The sequence below is a fragment of the Mastigoproctus giganteus genome, chromosome 4, assembly GCF_048544385.1.
Source record: "Mastigoproctus giganteus isolate SK-2022 chromosome 4, ASM4854438v1, whole genome shotgun sequence".
In the NCBI taxonomy this organism is placed as follows: domain Eukaryota; kingdom Metazoa; phylum Arthropoda; class Arachnida; order Uropygi; family Thelyphonidae; genus Mastigoproctus; species Mastigoproctus giganteus.
The window spans coordinates 33,725,609-33,751,992 of record NC_143578.1 but is presented as its reverse complement, the minus strand read 5'-3'; the positions used below and the strand labels follow the sequence as shown (position 1 = coordinate 33,751,992).

General features: G+C 35.8%; 1 protein-coding gene across 1 annotated transcript in view; it reads right to left on the bottom strand.

The window, feature by feature from the left end:
- Positions 1 to 26,384, bottom strand: part of Pus7 (pseudouridine synthase 7) — an 84,238-nt gene that overhangs the window by 17,995 nt on the left and 39,859 nt on the right. Inside the window, exons 7-12 of the mRNA XM_090372204.1 lie at positions 26,015 to 26,158; positions 19,283 to 19,345; positions 18,930 to 19,055; positions 18,239 to 18,300; positions 13,374 to 13,531; positions 5,647 to 5,782 (exon numbers count right to left, since the gene is read on the bottom strand). Of these exons, the coding sequence (XP_090228330.1) occupies positions 5,647 to 5,782; positions 13,374 to 13,531; positions 18,239 to 18,300; positions 18,930 to 19,055; positions 19,283 to 19,345; positions 26,015 to 26,158 (689 nt within the window). The remainder of the gene's footprint in view (positions 1 to 5,646; positions 5,783 to 13,373; positions 13,532 to 18,238; positions 18,301 to 18,929; positions 19,056 to 19,282; positions 19,346 to 26,014; positions 26,159 to 26,384) is intronic.

Below are 26,384 nucleotides of genomic sequence, written 5' to 3'. Positions count from 1 at the left end.
GAGCCTTAAACACCTCAATCAAATCTCCTCTAAGGTGTCTAGTTTCCAAACTCTGCAACCCACATATTCGAAGTCTTTCTTCATAAGGACACCCTTTTGCCGATCTCACCAGGCGAGTTACCCTTCTTTGCACCCTTTCAAGAACCTCGATGTCTTTCTTCAGGTGCGGTCTCCATACTTGAACACAGTATTCCAAGTGTGGTCTAACATAAGCCTTATATAATGGGATTATCACGTCCCTATCTCTACTTGCAAAAGTTTGATAGATCATCGATAGGACACCATGGGCCTTCCTTGCAACCTGTTTACAATGCTCAGAGAATTTCATGTCTGACCGTATCGTAACACCCAAGTCCTTTCCTCCAGTACTGGGTTTAGTTGAACTCCACCAAGTGAATAAGTTTTTTTTGGGATTACTGTTTCCCAGGTGTAATAACTTACACTTTGTTGGATTAAAGCACAGCTGCCATTTTTCTGACCATTCCTGAAGTCTATCTAGGTCTCTCTGAAGAAACTCAGCTTGACAGTGATCATTAACTACTCTACCAATTTTAACATCATCTGCAAATTTAGACATCACGCCCTCTATCCCTTCATCAATGTCGTTTATGAAAATTAAAAACAACAGTGGTCCTAATACTGATCCTTGGGGAACCCCTCTTCTTAAATCAACCCAATCTGAGGAATAGCCATTTATCACAACCCTCTGCCTCCTGCCCTGAAGCCATCCTTCTATCCATCTAAGCATTTTCCCAGTGATTCCAACCTGTTCCAGCTTATAAAGCAACCGTTCATGTGGGACTGAGTCAAAAGCTTTGCTGAAATCTAAATAAACAATGTCGAAATTATTCCCTAAATCCAGCTCGTGAGTGACCCTTTCAAAATAGCGAACCAGATTTGTTAAACATGATTTTCCTTTTACAAAACCATGCTGAGTATCCTTGAGAATTTCAATTCGATCCAAATGATCCTGAATTCCACCCTTGATCATTGCCTCCATGATTTTCCCTACTACTGAAGTCAGACTGACAGGTTGATAATTTCCAACTTCACTTTTAGAGCCACCCTTATGTATGGGAGATACATTGGCACTTTTCCAATCCAAGGGAATCTCCCCAGAGTCTAGCGATGCTCACATAATTAGCCTCAATGGTTCAATGCACTCGCTTGCCACCTCCTTTAAGATTATAGGGTATATTCCATCAACTCCAGGAGCCTTACTGGTCTGTAGGCTCAAAAGTTTTTTCATTAAATCATGTTGCAAAATTTCAATATCATTAATTACATATTTTTTAACTTCGCTCTCACAATTTCCCATTGCCACAAAAGGCTTTTCATTTGTAAATATCGATGCAAAATAACTGTTGAGTTCATCTGCAACGGCAGCTGGTGTATTTATTACTATCTCCTTTCCCTTACGTAAAGGTCCGATCTGGTTTGTCCTGCTCTTCTTGGCATTTATATATGTGAAGAATTCTTTAACCCCCCTCTTTGCTCTGTTTGCTAGTGATTTCTCATAAACTGCCTTTGCCTGTCGAACCTTTTCTGTGGCTCTATTACACATCACCTTGTAGCTGTTATAGACTTCAGTACTTTTTATTGCTCTGTAACCTTTCCATGCCACCTTTTTCTGCTCAAGTAATGTGGCAACTTCACTATTCATCCAACTTGGAACCCTTCTTGTGGAGTATTTTTTTAATGGTATATACGCATTCAAGGCATCTGTGATTAATGTTTTAAAAGCGTACCACAGTTCAATTGTATTCATTCTCTGCGCAATATCTACCCAGTTAATAGAGGCCATGTAGTACCTTAAGGCATTGTAATTTCCTTTTCTGAAATTAAAACCCATTCCTTTGCCTTTTACTTCTGCTACCTCTCTCATCATCATCCACCGTAGAACTCCGTGATCACTTCCTGCTACTGGTTCCTCTACTGTCAGCCCTGTTATGTCATCTGATTCATGTGTGATGATGAGGTCTAGGATATTCTTTTCTCTAGTGCTTTCCCTGACATGTTGATACAAATAACAGTCATCTAGTTGATTTAAAAATTTTGTTCCCCATGTCGTTCCTTCCCATTTACTCAAATCAATTAGAGGCAAATTGAAATCACCCATAATAAGGCATTGACACTTACTTGCCCATTCCATTTGCATGTAGAGGCTTTCGTCATAATCTTCACAATCACCTGGTCTGTAGATTACTCCTACTCGCATTATACCTTTGTTTCCAACTATCTCACACCATACAGACTCTATACTAGCATGTGAAATGTCTGAATCCGGGAAAGCTATCGTCGCACTCAGGCTGCTTCTGATAAGAAGCATTACCCCACCACCCCTTCTATCTAACCTATCCTTCCTAAATACATTATACAAGCCGTACTGAAACTCATCATCCCCAATTTCCGGGTGGCACCACGTCTCTGTAAGCCCTATTATGTCCGCGTTACTTGTTTTAACCAGCAGTTCGAATTCGCTCATTTTATTGACGACACTTCTAACGTTACTGTATAAACAATTAAGATTTACTGTTCTTGTATATTTAACAACCCTAACACAACCCTTGAAGTTTTTTAGGCTCTCTTCCCTGATATTAGCTACCCGCTCACGTGAAACATTTCTGCCCCCAGAACATCTAGATAATACGTCCAATTAGGGTAACAGATAAGAACTCTTAAGGTATGTGCAAGAGTTACTTTGACCAATATTATCAGATAAACGCGTGTCAGTATTACCCACATCCCCCCCCCCCCTAACTAGCAGTTTCCCTGGACCTTTAAGGTATCCTCAATAATACTGGCAAAAACTTTTGCACCACCTTTGTTTAAGTGTATCCCGTCTCTACAAAACAAATTCCTTCTACCTACAAGTGTGGGCCATGCTGATAGAAATTTACCCCCTAAAGCCTTGCAGATTCCTTCAAGTCTTGAGTTAATCCACAAGGCTCTTAACACATAATCCCTCCTATCGTGTCTGGGCAGAATTGCAGACAGATAGACATTATGGCCTAGCTCACGACATTTCCTCAGCATGGTCCTGTATTTTTCCAATAAATCGTCAGATCGTGTACGTTTAATATCATTTGTCCCCACATGAATAATAATATTTTCTTTACCCCCTTTAAAATCTGACAATCTGTTGGTGACATCATCAATAGTTGCTCCCGGCAGACATACCCTGGTTCTGCTCCACCTATCCTTATTACAAAAAATATTCCCCGTTTCCCTGACAATGGAGTCTCCTAATAAAACAATGTCCTTTTTAACCAGAGTAGTTTGCACTTGGTTTTTCTGTTTTGAGGCTCGAATCGGGTGTGCATCACTTGGTAGATTGCTGGAGTTTTGAGTCCCTGACGAGCTCCCAGATGCATTATTTTCGAGAGCAAGCACTCGTTTTTTCAGGGACTCAAATTGTTCCATCAGTGCACCAAATTGTAATTTAAGATCGGTGCACTCCTTACATCGATCACAAAGAAAAGAATCCCCAGGTGAGGTAGGATTAGTCACCAGGTCGACCTTGGAAAACATTCCACAGGTTCCACAACGGATTAAATCATTACTCACCCGTAAATCGCCATTGGCTATTTCCGTGTGAGTCACGATACCCTGTGACGTGTTTAAGGCAGATCTCGTAACTACCATTATAAAATTAAATAAATATCAATGAAAGTAACTTTAAAAAATTATATCTATAATATTATTAAAATCAAACAGTTACAGGAAAACTTATAACAAAATAATCCAACAATATCTAAATAAATCAAATATTTAAAAGCACTATCCAAAAGTAAACCACTTAACTAAGGAGCCCTGTCTAAGGGCGTCCGCTCGCCTCGAATGCCAACGGATCGAAGTCACTTTTACAATGACAGACGGAAGTTTGTTTCAGCAATTAACCACCCGCTGGCTAAAGGCAAATTTCCACACATCTATTCTACAACTGTCTTTCCTCAATTTGAAATTATGCCCCCTCAGGTTTGTAATCTGAGCAAGCAGAAGAATCCCATTAGAATTCAGCATGCTCAACCCATTCACAGCCTAATACACCTCAATCAGATCACCTAGCAGGTGCCTAGTCTCCAGCCGCTGCAATTTGTAGAACTTAAGCCTTTCTTGGTAAGAGGAACCCTTCATTCCCCTCATCAATCTTGTTGCCCTTCTCTGTACATGCTCAAACAACTCTACATCCTTCCTAAAATGAGGCCTCCAGACATGTACGTAGTACTCAAGGCATGCTCTGACTATTGCCTTATACAAAGGGATAATCACCTTTTCCCTACTAGCAAAATTCCTGTATATCATTGACAATAGCTCATGGCCTGCTCTGGCAGCTTGTCTGCACTGCTCAGAAAACTTCACATCTGACTGCACAATTACTCCCAATCTTTTTCATTTTCTAGCACCCTAAATGTAGTACCACACAGTTGGTATGTTTCTCAGGGGTTACTTCTACCCATATGCAGTACTCTGCATTTATCAATGTTAAACTTCATTTGCCCATCTGCCCAAATTTTCTAGATCCTGTTGCAGTAGCACACTGTCATTAACAACCCTGCCAACCTTTGTATCATCTGCAAACTTTGATATTAAGCATGATATACCTTCATCAATATCATTGACGAAGGTATATCAGGATTTTAACTATCTTCACTTATGTTCTGTGATTTTAATTTATTTTATCCTGCATATATTTTTATCATTATTATTGGTTTTAGTATATTGTTTGTGTTCACTCTTAACTTATTTTTGTATGTTTATTTTAATAAAGCTCAATTAGTTGACTCGAGTAATTTTATTATTGTTTTGTTTTTTAGTAATTAATAGTGTCCCATATTCGATGAACAATTACAGTTGTGTGCAAAAAAAAAAAAAAAGCTAGACCAGGAAAGCAGTAAAATTTTGTTCCATAAATCTGAGAAATATTGGAAAGAGTGAGAACATATCAGGTTCACATTAATATAAATGTGCTCTTGCAGGCCAAAAAAAAATAACTCTTGATGGGGCCATCAGTCCCACTGTCCTCTTTACAGCAACATATTTTTATGGAAAAGTGATGACTGAAAAAATGTAAAAATAGATGTAAGATCAAATAAAAAGGAGAAACAATAATAATTTTCTTTTTTGATAAAGAAAAAAAAATCAATACTTTTACCATCTTGGAAATCATGCTACTGGTTAATATATAAAAAAATGTAATCCAGATTTGAACATATAATGCAATTTTAGCTAATTTGTTTTAAGAGCATCAACCAGTCCTATTGGCTGTATTCTAAATATCCTACCCTTAGAAGGTAACAGGAAACTGTGAGGTATGCACATATGTGTGAGGGAAATAGCGTTCCATCAGAAGCGCAATATTGTAAATTCATTTTCCCATATTTAACAACTCTCCAAAAATTTGAAAACTAATATGTAAGATATGTAAAAATAATATTAGGCTATTATTTTTAACATCAGCTTCTCCATACATTTTTATGTTAATTTTATTTTGTGTCACATTATTTTTTCACATGTGAAATTATTAAAAAGATAAGTTCTCTAAACAGTATAATGAGAAACTGAAGTGGAATTTAATTTTAACTTGAATGAAGTGTATGAAATTAAAACTGCTTAATTAAATATAAAATAAAGACATAAACCAACCTTCCACATCTGAAGACAGTATAAGATCTCCCACAACTGGCTGAATACCATATTTTGATATTCTTAAAGATACCAACCTGTTCCAAATGTAACTCTGGTAACTGTGTATATACATCAGTCTGGTATTGCGAGGTATCTGTAAATCAAGAAGAATGTGATAGTATGCTTTGGAAAGAGAACTTGAAAGGAGCATTTCCTAAATAATGCTACTGTTAATAGATAAACTTAACATTTTAAAGTTATAATTCCTTAATAAATTTTAAAATTAATTAATTAATCTTAATTTTGTTAATTTTTCACTAAATTTTCTTTAATACTTGAATTATTGCATATGTAGTGTCCTAACAAAATAAAAAAAGCATCCTAAGTTTCATATTTTTAAACATTATTTATACTCATAGCATCTCCTTACCCCGGTGATCGTAGCACAGGACTTCACAGATGACCTTTGAAAATATTTGTTTTGCATTAATCATTAATTAATGATTAAAAATCTGAATTTATTTTCTACCTTCCTAAATATAGTCATACTTCTTATATTCAAAAAGTTTTGGAAGTGAAAAAAAATGCACAACGGCTTTAGCTTATGATTTCCAGTCTTGTTTGCACACAGTAACAGTAATTCTCTCTTCTTCTTTCATCCAACCAGAGATTGTTCCTTCTGGAATTCCACAGTCATGAAATATACTGCATTTTGTTTTGCCACTCTTAATCCTTTTGATAATCTTTAACTTTTCTTCAACTATATAAGTTATTCTTTTGGTGGTCATTACTTTAGTCCTACTGATTTACTTTTGCCATGCACAGTATTTACTCCTGATGGCCTAAAATTTACCATGTTTTGAAAAAAACTAAATGAAAACCAAACTGTCTGGTCTATCATAGTGCTGAAGTGAAGTCATGTGATTTCTCCATAAATTACCTCTCAGTTAATGCATATTTTTGTCTAGTTTAGCCCTTAGCAGTTTTTGCTATTCTAAGTGTAACTTATAGTTGAAAAAAGGATGTTGTGTGTTGTTGTTTACAAAAATTTACTTTGTAACTAATGTAATGACTACTATTTGATGAATGGTAGTCGTATTCCCCCTTCAGAGGCAAATGTTTGTAATTAGTGTCCCACTGGTATACTCTTTTATTGCATCTCTAGCTAATGGGAGAAACTGGGTGTCTACAGTAATTAGTCTCTGACAAGTGCTGTTGTTTACAGAAATTACTCTGTAATTGAATGTCGAATATATTAAAGTGAATATATAGCCAATTTTTAGCTAATTTTCCCTCTTGGAAATATGAGAGTAAGATATGCAGCTGATACAAGTTTATAGAGTATTCACTTTTTCCAGTTTCCAATATGAAATTGTTCTTTGAACACACTACTTTTTTTCCATAATTTGTTTCAGGGACATGGTCATACTCATGGCATATCCAAAACGGCAGTAGGAATAGGCACATTATATCAAGGTTGCACTGTATTTACTGTTTTTGCCACTTTCTTCAATGTGCTAGTTTTGCTTTCGGCCTCTTGTAAACAACACATTACTTATGTGTGGTTTGAAATTGGCACATTGATGTATGACACTTTGGTCCTTGAGGTTGCCACAGACATTCTCTCAGATATGCCAGACAAGCTGTACTTGCTACCTGGGAGTCTAAAACGCTGATGGAACTGATATTCAGGTGACACTCAAGTCAAGGGGACTAATTTTGGAGAAGTCTGGACGGTCTGTGACAGCCAAATCCTCTGCTTGCACCTTCACGATGGTGGGACTGTTAGTAATCCTGGGTATAACCTACATGCACAAACACATGGTGGTTGACCACCCATGTGTGAACCAACGTAAGCAGGGGTCGAGGTGTGGCGCCAACACCACATGGAGGAATGCCACCCCTCTGTGTTACCAGGCAGTACTAGGTGATAGATGACTCTCATCAACCGGTGCAATACCACCACTTTGTTTATTGGAGGCTTGAAGTGGTGGAACCCATGTTTAGTCTCCAGAGCTAAATTCTGGTCAACCCTTCCCCATCTCTTCCATCATGCAGTATGATTGATGACGTTTGAGGTTATGATGAACATCGTGGCGAAATCCAATCTTCTTTACATTTCGAGGGTACAGCTCTAAAACGGTGTTCGCAGGCCGGCTGCTAGTTAGTACACCGGACCAAACCTATTGGTAACTCTCCAGGAAGCTTCCAGATCAGCTAGTGTATAATCTTGCTACCTCTACTCTGTCAGATAGTGACTGGAGGGAGTCCGAGTAGTGTGTATGCGGGGAGCATTGTCGAGGCCACATTATGTCAAGGATCTGGGTATATTCTTACCATGTGTACGCATTATCCAAAAATTTCATTACTTCATACAGCATGTCCCACCCACTTTTTCTTACTATTGAATACACCATGATTTGTCAAACTAATAGAGTAAGTTTATCTGTGAAAAGATCTAAACCTCCCAAACACTTCCTAATTCATTTAACAAATATAAGTGGTCTCAATTCTAATCTCAAGGATGTCCATTTCCACTTGCAGTCTGCCAAACTCCATGTACTTTTTCTGACAGAATCTCAGTTATTGGTTGATTCAACTACTGCTCATCTCAGTTGCCCAAATTATTCGCTGTATGATTCCTTTTGCTTCAAAGGTGATACTTGTGCATATATCCGTTCTGATATTCCCTGTCAGAGACTTGGCAATTTGGAATCTCCTCTCTTTGATCTTCTGTTTTTTTTTTTTTTTTTTTTTTGGTAGTTGTTGGAGCATAGGCTTCTGTGGCCATAATGCACCTCCCAAGGTTTTTGCAGTACTTTGATCCAAGCCCGAGGCCGGAATCGAACCCGCGACCTTTGGGTTGCCAGGCAGGCACTTTACCCACCCGGCTAGCCCGGTTAGCCTTTGATCTTCTCTGGCTTAAAATCTCTCTACCTCATTGTGTTAAATTCATCTTTTGTCTCTACTGTTCTCCCAACTCCACTAATCACTTGGAGCTCTTTGACTTCCTCTCTTTGCAACTTGACTTTCTCCAGTCCAACTTTCCTAACAGTGAGGTAATTTTCCTTGGTGATTTTAATGTTCACAACTCCAGATGGCTTCTGTTTTCTAGTCACACCAACCCAGCTGGTTGAGATGCTGAGGCTTTTGCAATTACTAATGACCCTGCACAGATTGTTCATTTACCTACAAGAATACAGAACAATCCTAACCACACAGCCAACACGTTTGATCTTTTTTCTCATAAACAACCCTTCTAAGTACACGGTCGAAGTGAGTGGTCCTTTAGGCACCTCGATCACAACTCGGTGATTCTCTCTTCTCCAATGGAGCCTTTATCTCATGGCTATTCCCAACCTCACATTGTTTGGCATTACAAGAATGCAAAATGGGATGACCTGCAAGATTTCTTTTCTTCTTTTCCTTGGTCGGATTACTGTTTCAAAACTTCTGATGTTAACGTTTGTTCAGATCGTGTCAGTGAAATTATTCTTGTAGGAATGGAATCCTTTATTCCACACTCCACTTTAAAATCTCATCCTTTATCTAAACCTTGGTTTTCCAATAAATGTGCTACGGCTGTTCAAGAGAAGAATGTTGCATATCGTAATGGCTTATTTCTAATTCTTCAGTTTCATTTTCTGCCTACACCAAAGCTCGCAACAATTGTAAAGCAGTTATTAATCAGACCAAACTAGAGTTTGAACAGGCTAACAGTAGAAAACTTGCTTCTTGCCCTAATGGTAGCCGAACATTCTGGTCTCTTGCCAAAGCTATTGGCTGCACCTTTTGCCCATCTCTGCTCCCACCTCTGTCCAAACCAGATGGTTCTGTGGTCACTTCAGCCAAGGATAAAGCTGACCTGCTAGCATCCCATTTTTCTTTCAACTCGTGTATTAATGATCTTGGTAAAACACCTCCCACCATTCCCAACATGCTTCATTCAATGCCTCCTGTGGTCTTCCGTCAAAAGGATGTCAGAAGGATTTGGACGAATCTTGATACTAAGAAAGCTCCAGGTTCCGATGGTATTTCTCCACTTGTTCTCAAAACCTGTGCTCTTGAACTTACTCCTGTTCTTTGCCGCCTTTTTTCATTTTCTTATTCCAAAGGTGTTTTTCCTTCTGCTTGGAAATTTGCTCATATCCAGCCAGTTCCTAAAATGGGTGACAAATCCCTCTCATCCAATTATTGTCCCATTGCAATTACTTCTACTCTTTATAAAGTAATGGAGAAATCAATTAACCGCCAACTCTTAAACTACCTAGAAACCTTCTATATCCAGCCAGTTCCTAAAATGGGTGACAAATCCCTCCCATTGCAATTACTTCTACTCTTTATAACGTAATGGAGAAATCAATTAACTGCCAACTACCTAGAAACCTTCTGTCTGATCAACGATAGCCAGTATGGATTCCGTCAGTGTCAATCCACTGGTGATATTCTGGCTTATGTTACCCATTTATGGACTAATTCAATGGAAAAGTTCGGTGAAACACAAGCAGTTGCTTTTGACATCTCAAATGCTTTCGATCGTGTTTGGCATAAAGATCTTCTAAACAAGCTTCCATCTTATGGTTTGCCAACTGTTTTTTGTAATTGGTTATCCAGTTTTCTCTCTGATCGCTCACTGAGGGTGATGGTAGATGGCTCTATGTCTTCTAACTTCTCCACTAATGCCAGTGTCCCCCAAGGTTCAATTCTTTTTCCCATTCTTTTCCTTTTGTATATTAATAACCTTCTTCCACTGACCGGAAATTCTATCCATAGTTTTGCCGATGATAGCACATTGCATTCCACTTTCCATTTTGAGAAACCTTGCCCTGCTCAATCAACTTCAACTTCTTGAAAATCTGCTACCAATTTCTTAAATGCCGATCTTCAGGTAATTCTCCAGTGGAGAAAAGACAACTTAGTTGATTTCAATCCTTCTAAAACTCAGTCTTGTCTTATATCTCGCAAAAAGGATTCTTCTGCTCGTATGCTTATTTTCGGTGACACTCCGATTTCTAGACAAAATGATATATCTCTTTTGGGGATTACCCCGACTTCTAATTTCTCTGGGTACAAGCACATTACAAATATTGCTTCCTCTGCATCTAAAAAAACTTGGTTTTCTCTTTCTCTCTCAGTGTTACTTTTCTTCCAAACAGCTGTTTACTCTGTACAAATCGCAAATCTGCCCTACCATGGAATATTGTTCCCACATCTGGGGCGGTGCCCCCAAACCTCTCTCAGGCTTCTTGATTCCGTTCAGAAGATGGCAGTTAGGTTAATTAATGACTCCTCCCTAACAGAGTCTCTCCACTTGCTGTCTCATAGATGTACTGTTTCTGCTGCATGCCTTTTTTACATATACTTTCATGGGCACTGTTCTTCTGAATTGGCTTCTATAATTCAGGCTTTCTCTTTCAAAACAGTCCGAACATGTGCCGGCACCAGCCAACATCCATTTACTGTCCAACTTCAAACTCACAGAACCAACTTTTCATCTTCCTCGTTTATTCATTCAACTGTTGTTTTCTGGAACAACCTTCCTTCATATGTATTTCCTGAAAATTACAGTCTACAGAAATTCAAGTCTAATGTTAACAAATATCTTCTTTCGTCTTCTCAACCTCCAATCCAAGCACAGTACTAAGTACTATAGGTTCTAACACCTCTCCTGTTTGGGGTTTACATAAAAAAAAAAAAAAAAAAAAAAAAATGACAGAAAATGTTTTTTGTCATGATTATTATTGTTGATTTAAAATGGTTTCTTGCATTGATTATTATTATTCTTCTGTTCATCTGTTTATTCCTTTATTTATTTTTTAAAACACATTACAGGTAGTTTTCGACTTTACAAGTTAATTCGTTCCTAGCGTGCACTCGTAAAGCGGGAATTAAATCCCATAGACATAATGTTAAAAATAGGGGTTACTTTCTCAATAATGAAATTAATTGGCTAATTAATTTATGTTTAAACAATGATTGATTTATCCAAAGAAATTAAAATGTAGCCTGTAAAATCAAGCAAATTATAATAGTAAAGAAATTATTTATGACTTACAAATTTTAAAGAATGTTTATTCTTTATCATCGACTAAATGCATACTCGTTGATCACTTATTATTGGCTCGGCACAGGTGCCTCCATAGCCAGGTGGGAAGGAGCAGCAGTGCGTAGCACACGCTTCTTGATTAGACCGGGGTTCGAGCCTGTCACCACCAAATACGGAGGATGCGGAAAGGTCAGGGAATGACCACCGCATATCCCGGAGCAATATGGCCTTAGTTGCTAATGCTCTTAAAAACCAAATAACAAACAAACAAACAAACATATTGGCTCGGCACTCGTCTTCTTCAGAAATGCTTCAAGAGGCACTTGTTTCGAAGATAATCTATTTTCTTTATAAATTTCAATATATTCATAAGCATTTTTAACGGAATGCACAAATTGCAACTAACATGATTTGCGCAGAGTAACAAGTTTACGAAGTTTAAAAAAAAAGAAAAAAAAAAAGGAATGAAGAGAAGATTCTGAAAATTTATTTATGGTTTTTTATACGATCGAAGATTTCAGCAAAGGGGAAACACATTTCACCTTAATAATGCAAAAAAACCACACAATTCCAGCTATCGGCATTTTCGCAAATGTAACATCGAGTTTACTACCCGTTTATAATTGCTTGCAGTAACAGAAAAGCCCAATAAACGGGAAAGTGCAAGCAAATTGTTTTTATTGTTTTATGGTAGTGACCTCCAGAAATGTGCTTTAGAAAAATGTCACAAAGGCATTCAAAATTGGTTCTTATAACAGAACATATGATAACGATGGAAGTGTAGCATATTTTATTGATTTGAATTGGTAACTAATACAATTTGCACTATAAAAACAACCTTTTAGAGAGTTATATAGCAAAAATTTCAACTTCCGATGTCGCGGAACGAACTTCCAAAAAATGTGTTATTGGGTTCACATTACGATATTTTCATGATATGATGGTGTCTCTGGAATGGATTAATATCGTAAAGCTGGGTATACTGTATTGTATAGCTACGAGTGTGGTTTGAAATGCGGTATTTATGAAGGTTTAACATTAATTTTTTGCAATTAATGTTCATATTTTCGATTTTGTTGATACTTTGAAAAAAAAAAACTCATAAACCCAGGAACTCATAAAGCAAGAACTGCCTGTAATATGTAAGCACGTGTAAGTTTTAAATTTCACACTTTTAATGGTTCTCTTAACTGGAAAATGGAAGTTTATATTTTATAACTGTAATTCTGCTGAAAAATAATTAATGTTTTTTAAATAATATGTAAAAAATAAAAAAAATTTTTTTAAATATTTAACATTTTATTAAAAATCGGAAAATTACACAAAAGAAGTAAAAAAGTTCATTATGGAAAGATATATTGGTATACTACAGATAGAACATAATTAAAAAAAACCAAAAAAAAAACCAAATTTTTCCAGAAATAAAAACATAGCTGGTCACCTGTCAGGTTTTGTGTGACTTTGTTTGTTACAAACTGGTGTGCAATTGCTACCAGGCTAATATTCAGTGTCACAAAATTTTAATTAGTTATTAATTCCATTGTCATTATGACCTATCAGACACCTGAGAACAAAAAAAAAAAAAAAAAAAATCTATACTATTCAAAAGGGGTTGATGGCTAATCAAAGTTACAGAAAGTCAACAACTGACATTTCCTTAAAAACTGGCAAGTTTAAAATGAATAAGCATACAACTTACTGAATTTAAAGCATTTACAAGGTCCCTAGGTCCATGTACGGCAAGACCCTTTAAAAGCTGTCCTTCAATGCTGTTCTTATGGTGAAGGTGTTCATAGGCCTTTCGTGCATCTGCTGTGTCATGCCAGAGTTTTCGAACTGCAGCCATGTTGGGATCAGCTAAAGAAAATATACACTACCCTTGAAATAAATATATAAAATAACTAAAATAAAAATAACTATGTTTATCTTAATTAAGCTATCAAAAGTTTAAACTGTTGATAACGTGGCAAAATAGGCTGTTTACAGGTAATACTGAAGTTACTCAGTATTACATGTAAATATGTTAATAGGAATTAAATTTACAAGATCAGTATACAGAAACTTGTCCAATTCATGGTCATGATATCTTGATAACTGAGTTTAAGGCATCTAAAATTTCTGATACAGTTAACCGGAAACATACAACCCATAATGTGGGGATTTTAGGTTGTCACCAGGACAGGTGTTGTTATTGCTTAACCTTCTGTGACTTGCACCCTCAATTTTGACAAAGACACTTGCATGGCATCTGTGTGATCCCTTTGTTGTTTTAATTATAAAAAATTAAATTTTTAGCTTTTTTTTTTACGGAATTGAAAATGATAATCTGTTAATCATGGTTTACTAAATCCAATTAAAAAATATCAAATGAAATAAATCAATAATAATAATAAGGAAAGCTTTTATTGTATATTTTAGAATTTCCAAGGTCACACCTTCCAGAATGAAACCCAGACACTTGCATGGCTTCTAGCAGATGAAATGTGAACATCTATTTCCGTCAGCTGTTCACGTTTAGTCCACATGTGTGTTGTTTGGTTTTTAGGAGCATTAGCAACTAAGGCCATATTGCTCCGGGGATATGCGGTGGTCATTCCTTGACCTTTCCGCATCCTCCGTATTTGGTGGGCACGGTCTCGAACCCCGGTCTAATCAAGAAGTGTGTGCTAGGCACTGCTGCTCCTGCCCACCTGGCTACGGAGGCGCCTACACGTTTAGTCAGCAAAATCAAAGCTCTACAGCAAGATTAGACACCTGTTGTTGGCACATCAGACTACATGTGGGAATGGGAGTTGCTTAGAAAAAATACTTGCTCACCTGGTGTCTGGAAAATACTGAACAAAAATTTAATGTCTCATATTTCATAGTAAATTGAAATGAAAACAGAAAATTCAGCATAACCAGTTAGAGAATATTGGTGAGCAAAGGTATATGGGAAGATTTAATTTCATTTACAAATTAAAAAAAAAAATATATATATATAAAAAAAAAAAAAACTTTAAAGATGTGGTGCCTATCAGGAGCCATATTAGCAATAGAAGGTTAACTGCCACCCTTCATGTAGCTAATAACAGAAAAAGCCAATTATAAATATCCTCCTGCTTACTTTAGAACAGCATAATTATCGTGCTGCTAAGGAAAACAAAGAAAAAACTATGTTATGTCTATGGAAGCTAAACCACAGCTTTACTCAGCAAGTCTAGCCACTTGTATGGGTTTTGAAGGAGGTCAATGTTCAATGCAATTTATTTGTGATCTCATGAAGGAATTTGAAGCAAGAAGATGTACTTGTAATAAGCAAAGACGTGAGAGGCCTAAGACCCAACAAGCTCCATCCCTACTGTAAAAGAAGAGCCACTGCAGGTGCAAGAGGAGCATATTTCAGCTTCTTATATTTTAAATTCAGCAGCAATTTAGAGGGATCTATATTCCATATTAATCAAAGTTATAGAAATAATGTATGTCAACTGCTGAAAATTAGTCTCAGGGAAACTATTTAATAAGCAAAATAGTAACTGCTTTCATACTTTTCAGTGAGACACCTTTAACTGCAAATTTTGATACATTTGGTAAAGTGAATTAAAGTTTAAAAGCAAATTTAAAGAAACAATTTTGAATTCTCCTAGAAAAGGAGAATTCAAAATTTTATTTGTATTTGAATTTTAAACAGGAATTCATTTGATAAAAGAATATCAAATGAATTCTTGTTTCAAACTGCTGAGAATATCAAATGAATCAAGAATTCATTTGATTTCCTCAGCAAAAGTTGCCCTTTTACTGAGGGCTCATTGGCATTAAAAAATTAATCATAATTTTCTTCAATTTTCATTTTTTATAGTCCAGCTCCTATACCCAACTGTTGTCCCAAAAATGGAACAACTACCCATCCTGAAACCTTTGGTACCTTCAACAAGTGTGCACTTTTCTGGGGGAAGGGATCCAAAAATATCTTTTATTACCTTTTTCAACTTTATTTTTAATTCAATTATTATAAATAAATTAGCACATGTGTACTTTTGTTTTTCTATAAGAGAAAAAGTACCTATGTGCCTTTGTACCCAGTGGGGAAAAAAATTGAAAAATGTAGATATATTTACAAGGTAACAACTCAAAGGCAGAATTCTCAAAAACAGAATGGTCAATCATGCCAAGACCCGGTAACTTTCACAGAAAGACTGAATTTTCATTTGATATTCTGAAATTCAGCTCATGTGAGTGAGGATAACTGAAAGATAAGTCAAAATGTCTGAGGTGTCACCAGATGTGGTCTGTTGATCTAAAATCAGTTACTATCCAAAACATGAGTAGCAAATCAATGCTCAGACTTTAACATTAACTGGTTTTAGACAAAAGAAGCAGATCCAATGACACCACAAACATTATGCAATAATATTTCTTAGTAATCCATTCCTACCACACAAAAGAAAGGCTGAATTTCAAATTACCAAATGAAAGTTCAATCTTTTGCTGAAATGTACCAAAAGTCTCAGGATAAGTAGTTGTTCCATTTTTGGGTAGAAACAGTTGGGTACAGGTGTTGGACCTGTTACCAATTAAAGTATAAATAAATTTTTAATTTAAAGTCTGTTGAAAGAGCACTTCTGATTATCTAAATATTTGAACATTACCAATAAATCATATCAGTAATGGATAATTATTAAGTACTATTATATTTATGAATTATTATATATTATTAATTATTATAAATATCATTATTAATAATAATTATAAATATCATTATTAATAATAATTATAAATATCATTATTAATAATTATTATAATTATATAATGGATAATTATATAATTATTAGCTACATCTAATTTTAGCTGTAGGTGGCATGCACACACTGAATGGCCATTTTATTAAATACACCTAATAGCAAGCAGATTCCCCCCTTTAGCATTCAGAACTGCCTGGATTTATCATGTAATGGGCTCAATGAGGTGTTGAAAGTGAGTCACATGGATGCTGGTCCATGCTGGCTCAATTGCTTCCCACAGTTGTTGCAACTGGAGTAGCGGATCTCTACTCCAAAGAACTTGTTCCACCTTATCCCACAGGTGCTCATTTGGATCGAGACCTTGTGATTTGGGAGGCCACCACAGTAGGCTGAATTCACTTTCTTTTTCCTGGAATCAGTTCTGTCTTGTGACAAAGTATCATTCTGTTGGAATCCAACAGAATGATACTACAGTATATCCATATGTCACTTCGCATATGGGTATATTGTAGCTATGAAAGGATACACCTGGTCGGAAGAAATTTCCAGATAACCTGTGGCATATTTGCTCCACTGGTATCAAGGAGCCCAATGTGCTCCACAAAAACACTCCCCCACACCATTACACCACCATGCAGAGATGGGGGAAACCCCTGGGGCCATTTGACAACTAACCATTATATCAACACTACAGCCTGCATTGTTATAAAATGCAGGCACCACTGACTCATGATGTTTTCACCATATTCTGGTTCTCCTATTAGCATGAAACAGCAAGCACTGAAATTCATCAGACCAGGCAGCATTTTTCTAGTTCTTCAGTGCTGGTGTTGCTGAGCCTATTGTAACTATGGTAATCCTGTTGATGCAAGAGGCCATGCCTTCTTGTTTTTTGCTAACAAGAATGGAAGCTGGTTCTGCTGACAGCTATGATACCCCATCCATAAGAAGGTATGATGAGTTGTTGTTATTTGTTTTTTTTTTTTTTTTTTAGGAGCATTAGCAGCTCCAGGGATATGCAGTGGTCATTCCCTGACCTTTCCGCATCCTCCGTATATGGTGGTCACGGGCTCGAACCCCGGTCTAATCAAGAAGCGTGTGCTTCGAAGTGCTGCTCCTGCCCACCTGGCTACGGAGGTGCCTATGATGAGTTGTGTGTTCTGAAATGTTTCTTTGCTTATCACAGTTATACTGGATTGTTATTTTGACTGATAGTAGCCTTTCTGTTATCCAGCAGAAGTCTTGTCAACTCCCTCCTCTTGCATCAACAGGATTGCCATTGGCTGGATGTTATTTGATTATTGAGCCAATCTTGATACTCCCAAGACACAGCCATACGCAAAAACCCTAGAAGGGTTGCAGTTTTCAAGATACTCATACTGACACATTTTGGCTGTCAATCCACATTCAAAGTCATTTAAATCTTTCATCTTATCATTCTTGCACTGAATTGCACACATACAGCATCCCTACATATCTGTTCAACTTCTTTGCATTACATAGTACAAACATGTGATACTGTTAATGAAGGATCATTCCATTTCATGAAAAGGGCAGGTGTACCTAAAAAAGGAGGCCACTGAGTGTAGTATTTACCTACCAGAATTTTACTAATGTAAAACTTACTTCTAAGCTTTTAAATTATAAACTGTAGTTTTAAATATTTAAAAAATTGTAATAGAAAGCCAACACTAAAGTCAATTTAGTTGATTTTATTTATTTATTTTAATTATGTGTCAAATATTTATAGAAATCTAAAATTATACATAAATTAGGCTTCTAAAGTGATACATGTTTGAAGAGACAAACATATAAAAGAAAAAGGAAAAAGATTGATACAAACCACAAGATCTCGGCTTCAGAATAAGATCTATGGCTTCTTTCCAGTTACCCTTGAGAAGAGCCCTAACATAAATTGCAAAAAAAGAGAAACAGTTTTTAAAGTTGGATAATGTTAATTATGAAAGAGAAGTGGAATAAAGTCAAGCATTTCCACATCCTAGTAAACTGAGAGAAAAGAGATATGAATTAAAATAAATAACAGATTCATAAGTGATTTCTCATATACTGTCAACAACTATACTACTTCATGAAATCTCATTTGGGATTCAGAAGGTTGAGTTAATCACTTAGCACTCATTTCATGCACCCAGTTATGCAAGTATATATTTAATGCTAAAGAAATGAGGCATTGTTTTTTTTATGTGTTCCAAAAATAATTATACAACTATAGGTTCAAAATGCCAACTGTTTACATGCAAAAAAAAAACAAAAACATTTCTCTAATGGAATACACTCGTGAACAATACAAAGAATTATGAGGATGAAATTGCAAGTAATGAATTTAAATAGTTAATTTAGTTCAGTCTTCTAAAAATTTTGCTACCACTAGCAAAAAGCTGGTTAGAAATATTATTATTGTTATCATCTAATGTATGACCTGACATTTTTTAATGAAATGACTGCTTGTGCATCATACATAGACTTTGAATACCAGACAAATAAAATGTAGGAAAAACAAAAACAAAACTTACCTGCCAATTTCATATGTGGGAACAGAAGTAGTGCCAAATCTTTGCATACCATAATAATTAATGAAGCCATTTTTTGTCAGTGATTCCATGGCCTTTGAGATATGTTCTTGAGTTGCTGATACATTCCTGAAAAAAAAATAAATAAAAATAATCAGATAATGAAACATCCAACTGTTTCATTGCTTAAATTTAAAATCACCTCATGAAAGATCATAGCAAGAACTATAATAAAGAAAACAAACTGAACAAGTATTTCTGCCATTGTAGTGAATAAAAATTTCTGTCATTTATCTGAGACTGTGGCATGATTTGTCACTTAAGCTGATCGTATGTCATCTATTGTCTATACTAACCTCAAGACAATTTGAAACTGGTTTCCAGTTAGGTCTCCTAGTTTGATTGGCTTATCTCTATAACTGAAAAGAGAAAACAGTAACTTCAAAATTAATTCTTTGATAAATAAATAACAAATAATAATCATTTTCCCTAAAATATTCATTTCACAAACTATCTTTGTATTAAAACAGAAGTTACACATCATGAAAATATAAAAGTGATGATATTCTTAGAATGAAGAACAGAAAAAAATTTAATTTAATAAACTTGCCCTTACTTATTTTACTGTCACTTATACTGAAATATTTGATATATGCATGAACATGTGTATGTAGTAAATGTGGAAAATTAATTCATAAAGTTAAATTTAGTATTGAAAAATCTTGTGCATGCATTCATATATATATTTATTCATTCATTCACACACGTTACTTCTACAGTAACATCACCATCAATCTCATTTTCTATGTCTAATAGATTCCTCATTATTTGAGGATAATCAACTGGAGTCTCCACAATTACAGTTCATCCCACTTTGTCTCTATTCCATTACATGGAGCAACAAGGAGATGCTGCTCTTGCTGACAAGATAATGCTAAGGAATTTATACAGTAACAAATGAACTTCCTCAAGTGCAACCATACAAGAGGTGCATATTTGCACAAGCAAATACTGGAAAATGAAGTCATTGCTGTGAAAATAAACAACAGTCACTAAACAAGCTGCAGTTAATGACTAGTAACAGCAGTAGCAGTGTAAACAAGCAACCAGAGAAATCCATGGTGTCCTATTGATGATTTATTGAACAATATCCTGTAGAGAGATAGGGAGATCATAATCCCACTGTATAAGGCAATTGTAAGACTGAATTTGAAATACTGTGTCAAGTATGGAGACTTCATCTGAAAAAAAGACATTTAGCTTCTTGAAAAGGCTCAAATGGGCAACTCACATTGTGAGATTGGCAAAGGGGACACTGTACAAGGAAAGACCTTGATTATGTGGGCTTGGCAACTAGGCACCTTAGAGTGGACCAATCTGATTGAGGTTTATAAGGAAGGGGTGAGTAAAATGAATGAAGGTAGATTCACTGCTATAAAGAATTCCAGAATTAGAGGCCATAAATTCAATTACAGGGGAAGGGTTGATGTTGATGTTGTTTGGTTTTTAGGAGCATTAGCAACTAAGGCCATATTGCTCCGGGTATATGTGGTGGTCATTCCTTGACATTTCCGCATCCTCCGTATTTGGTGGTCACGGGCTCGAACCCCGGTCTAATCAAGAAGCATGTGCTACGCACTGCTGCTCCTGCACACCTGGCTACGGAGGCACCTGGGGGAAGGGGTTTAGATTAGATTGTAGGAAGTTTTCTTTCAGCTAGTGGGTTGTTAATTACTGGAACAAGTTGCCTTCTCAGGTAGTTGAGACTGACAGCTTGAAGAAATTCAAAGGTCAACTGGATAGTTACCTATCCAGGTCAACTGGATACACTTAAACAAAGGTGGTGCAAAAGTTTTTGCCAGTATCATTGAGGATACCTTAAAGGTTCAGGGAAACTGCTAGTTAGGGGGGATGTGGGTAATACTGACACACGTTTATCTGATAATATTGGTCAATCTAACTCTTGCACATACCTTAAGAGTTCTTATCTGTTACCCCAACTGGACGTATTATCTAGATGTTCTGGGGCCAAAGACGTTTCACGTGAGCGGGTAGCTAATATCAGGGAAGAGAGCCTAAAAAACTTCAAGGGTTGTGTTAGGGTTGTTAAATATACAAGAACAGTAAATCTTAATTGTTTATACAGTAACGTTAGAAGTATCGTCAATAAAATGAGCGAATTCGAACTGCTGGTTAAAACAAGTAACGCGGACATAATAGGGCTTACAGAGACGTGGTGCCACCCGGAAATTGGGGATGATGAGTTTCAGTACGGCTTGTATAATGTATTTAGGAAGGATAGAGTAGATAGAAGGGGTGGTGGGGTAATGCTTCTTATCAGAAGCAGCCTGAGTGCGACGATAGCTTTCCCGGATTCAGACATTTCACATGCTAGTATAGAGTCTGTATGGTGTGAGATAGTTGGAAACAAAGGTACAATGCGAGTAGGAGTAATCTACAGACCAGGTGATTGTGAAGACTATGACAAAAGCCTCTACATGCAAATGGAATGGGCAAGTAAGCGTCAATGTCTTATTATGGGTGATTTCAATTTGCCTCTAATTGATTGGAGTAAATGGGAAGGAAACTCGACATGGGGAACAAAATTTTTAAATCAACTAGATGACTGTTATTTGTATCAACATGTCAGGGAAAGTACTAGAGAAAAGAATATCCTAGACCTCATCATCACACATGAATCAGATGACATAACAGGGCTGACAGTAGAGGAACCAGTGGCAGGAAGTGATCATGGAGTTCTACGGTGGATGATGACGAGAGAGGTAGCAGAAGCAAAAGGCAAAGGAATGGGTTTTAATTTCAGAAATGGAAATTACGATGCCTTAAGGTACTACATGGCCTCTATTAACTGGGTAGATATCGCGCAGAGAATGAATACAATTGAACTGTGGTACGCTTTTAAAACATTAATCACAGATGCCTTGAATGCGTATATACCATTAAAAAAATACTCCACAAGAAGGGTTCCAAGTTGGATGACTAGTGAAGTTGCCGCATTACTTGAGCAGAAAAAGGTGGCATGGAAAGGTTACAGAGCAATAAAAAGTACTGAAGCCTATAACAGCTACAAGGTGATGTGTAATAGAGCCACAGAAAAGGTTCGACAGGCAAAGGCAGTTTATGAGAAATCACTAGCAAACAGAGCAAAGAGGGGGGATAAAGAATTCTTCACATATATAAATGCCAAGAAGAGCAGGACAAACCAGATCGGACCTTTACGTAAGGGAAAGGGGATAGTAATAAATACACCAGCTGCCGTTGCAGATGAACTCAACAGTTATTTTGCATCGATATTTACAAATGAAAAGCCTTTTGTGGCAATGGGAAATTGTGAGAGTGAAGTTAAAAAATATGTAATTAATGATATTGAAATTTCGCAAGATTATTTAATGAAAAAACTTTCAAGCCTACAGACCAGTAAGGCTCCTGGAGTTGATGGAATATACCCTATAATCTTGAGAGAGGCGGCAAGCGAGTGCATTGAACCACTGAGGCTGGTTATGCGAGCATCACTAGACTCTGGGGAGATTCCCTTGGATTGGAAAAGTGCAAATGTATCTCCCATACATAAGGGTGGCTCTAAAAGTGAAGTGGGAAATTATCGACCTGTCAGTCTGACTTCAGTAGTAGGGAAAATCATGGAGGCAATGATCAAGGGTGGAATTCAGGATCATTTGGATCGAATTGAAATTCTCAAGGATACTCAGCATGGTTTTGTAAAGGGAAAATCATGTTTAACAAATCTGGTTCGCTATTTCGAAAGGGTCACTCACGAGCTGGATTTAGGGAATAACTTCGACATTGTTTATTTAGATTTCAGCAAAGCTTTTGACTCAGTCCCACATGAGCGGTTGCTTTATAAGCTGGAACAGGTTGGAATCACTGGGAAAATCCTTAGATGGATAGAAGGATGGCTTCAGGGCAGGAGGCAGAGGGTTGTGATAAATGGCTATTCCTCAGATTGGGTTGATGTAAGAAGTGGGGTTCCCCAAGGATCGGTATTAGGACCACTGTTGTTTTTAATTTTCATAAACGACATTGATGAAGGGATAGAGGGCGTGATGTCTAAATTTGCAGATGATGTTAAAATTGGTAGAGTAGTTAATGATCACTGTCAAGCTGAGCTTCTTCAGAGAGACCTAGATAGACTTCAAGAATGGTCAGAAAAATGGCAGCTGTGCTTTAATCCAACAAAGTGTAAGGTATTACACCTGGGAAACAGTAATCCTAAAATAATTTATTCACTTGGTGGACTTCAACTGAACCCAGTACTGGAGGAAAGGGACTTGGGTGTTACGATACGGTCAGACATGAAATTCTCTGAGCATTGTAAACAGGTTGCAAGGAAGGCCCATGGTGTCCTATCGATGATCTATCGAACTTTTGCAAGTAGAGATAGGGACATGATAATCCCATTATATAAGGCTTATGTTAGACCACACTTGGAATACTGTGTTCAAGTATGGAGACCGCACCTAAAGAAAGACATCGAGCTTCTTGAAAGGGTGCAAAGAAGGGTAACTCGCCTGGTGAGATCGGCAAAAGGGCGTCCTTATGAAGAAAGACTTCGAATATGTGGGTTGCAGAGTTTGGAAACTAGACACCTTAGAGGAGATTTGATTGAGGTGTTTAAGGCTCTGAGAGGCATCAGTAAAATGAATGAGGACGAAATTTTCAAGATTATAAATGATGCTAGAACTAGGGGACATAAATTCAAGTTACGGGGGGAAATGTTTAGATTGGATTGCAGGAAGTTTTATTTTAGCCAGCGAGTTATAAATTACTGGAATAAGTTGCCTTCATGGGTGGTAGAGGCCGACAGTTTGGGGAAATTCAAAGGTCATCTGGATAGTACTTTCGGGTAAGGGAAGCGCATAGGATGATAGGTTTAATTTCCTTTTTATTTATTTTTATTTCATTTTATTATTTTTATTTATTTATTTAATTTTTGTTTTTATCATTGTTTTGTTCGGATTTTTTTTTATTTTTTTTTATTTTTTATTTTTGGCTGGTGCAGCATAAGACATAGGCTTTCTTGCACCATACGGCCGTTACTAATACTAATACTAATACTAATACTATGTGAGGAGGGAAGAGCTAATTTGTATTTTCTTATCTTTTTTTTTTTTTGGATGGTGCAGAAAAAGTGTGGCTTCCTTGCATTATGTTGTTCTTGTTGTTGTTTGTTGGATTTATGTCCTTGCATTATATGGCTAATACTATAGGAGCAGATACACTGGAATATATCAGTTTTTAGAAAGAGAGAGGAGAAGAAAGAAATGAGAACACAGTTTTCACAAGCAACAGCTTCCCCTTCACTTTGAGACTGCATTTTTTGAACAATATCAGTATTTTATTTACTAAAGCTTTGGCACATTCACATCTCCATTCATTACATCCCAGGTTAAGAACACAACTTCAAATAACTGTTGTAAATCACTTTCATGCATAATAATAACTCTGAAATAAAACATTTTCAGACATATTTCTATGACTTTTTTTTCTCATTTTGGGCCCTATAATATATCTCAGAATTTTTTACACATAGTTTAGAAACATATAGTTTATGTACACAGGCATTATAATGAATCCTACATTTAATAAACTTTACATTTTAATGAGTTTTTTAAAAAAAATTGTGCAGAATTCCTAATTTGACAAAATCAGAATAACAAATTTAATAATAATGCACAATTTGGATTTACAAATACTAAAAGTAGGCATCCATTTCCTCAACTTTTTAATATCTAAAATGCCAAAGCTTACTTTTTTCTCTTCACATGCATGTTTTTTGTATACAATATGAAACTTTCTTATTCTTTGTTACCATTCAGTTTAAAGCAAGCACTGTTTTCCCATTTTTGAAATAACATAAGCTGGTTACATGTTTACAATGTGTAGTGTCTCAGCATTTTCGCATTAATAGTTTATAGTTGAAACCTCACATGTAAACAGCCCTAGTGCTGGTGATTTGTTTATAGCTAAATTAATAATATTATTAATAATACTAACATGGTATTAGTAATATAGTACAAGTTGACTTAACTGAACATACTACTGTGTAACATTTAAAAGTACTGACTTGTGATGATTTAATTTGGTCATAAATATTTTTGAACAGTTGACTGTATTCAGAGATATTTGAGAATGCATGTTATAAATGTTAGGAGTTAACGGTTAATAAAATGTTAATGTAAATGTTAGCATATTTCAAAAGCACATTAAAAGTATGCTTCCAGGTAAAGTAAAATGACTTTACCTGGAAGTATGCCCGATTCTGTGATCCAAGTGGATCACAGAATGATATAGAGGTTGAATATACAGTTAAGGAAGGACAATTAATTATTTACTTATTTATTTATTACAATTAATTTTCATGATATAGAGGTTGGTTATAAAGGTCAAAAAATAAGGTTCCAGCTTAACTTTCAGTGGTTAGTTTATTTAATCAGTAAATTTCTTTCCCTGACATGATTTTTTAATTATATCTCTCATTTATAACACTTCGTTCAATTTTCCTGTCAAAAGAAACAAGGAATAGTTAGGGGAAAAAAAAGAAAATATGTCTGGATATGATCATACGTACCAAAGTAATAAAAATATGTAAAATTATTTTATCCATTATACTATTGGTTCAATTGTTATCACTGTATTTATAATATCCTGATTTACAATGTCAGTTAGTCATTTGTGCAAATGCTTTAATTTCTTAATTTCATATTTAAAAATTAACACAGTAAATTCTAGTTAATTTCATAAACTTGATTCCTGGTTGAGACTTTTCAAACAATATATGATTTATCTTTGGAGATACAAAACAAACCAAATATCATACACAAATAAATTCAAGAATGTTTTGATAATGTATGATATATTAATATTCTTAAACAGGCATTCTAAAATACATTCAAATAAGTGAACATTTCATATTTCTAGTATATTAAAAAAAATAAAAATTAGAATCATAGTAAAATAATAATAATAAGTTTTGTTAAATCATATTTTATTTAAATATACTATAAATTAACAACTTTATACAATTTTTAAGTCATAAAATAGCACCTTACTGTACGTTCCCAATAGAAATGGCTTTAGGTTTAGTGTTCAATGAAAGCAATTCTTCAGCTGGAACACGATACACAGACACTAATTGTGAAGTTTTTCCTCTCTTGTCTTTTGTGCCTGCATAACTAAAAGATGCTGGTTTCATTCTATGAAAGTAAAAAAAACAAAAAGGGAAAAAAAAATTCATTTGATTTCATTCAACCTGTTAACTGTTTTTTGTGCTAAAAGTGAAAATTATTTATGCAAATAATCTTCATGATAATACTTATTGGAATGAAGATAACAGCAAACAATACAATATTAAAGCTAAAACTATTTATTACAAATGACACTTCAAGGATATTTGCATATGAGGAGCAATTAATAAGTTTG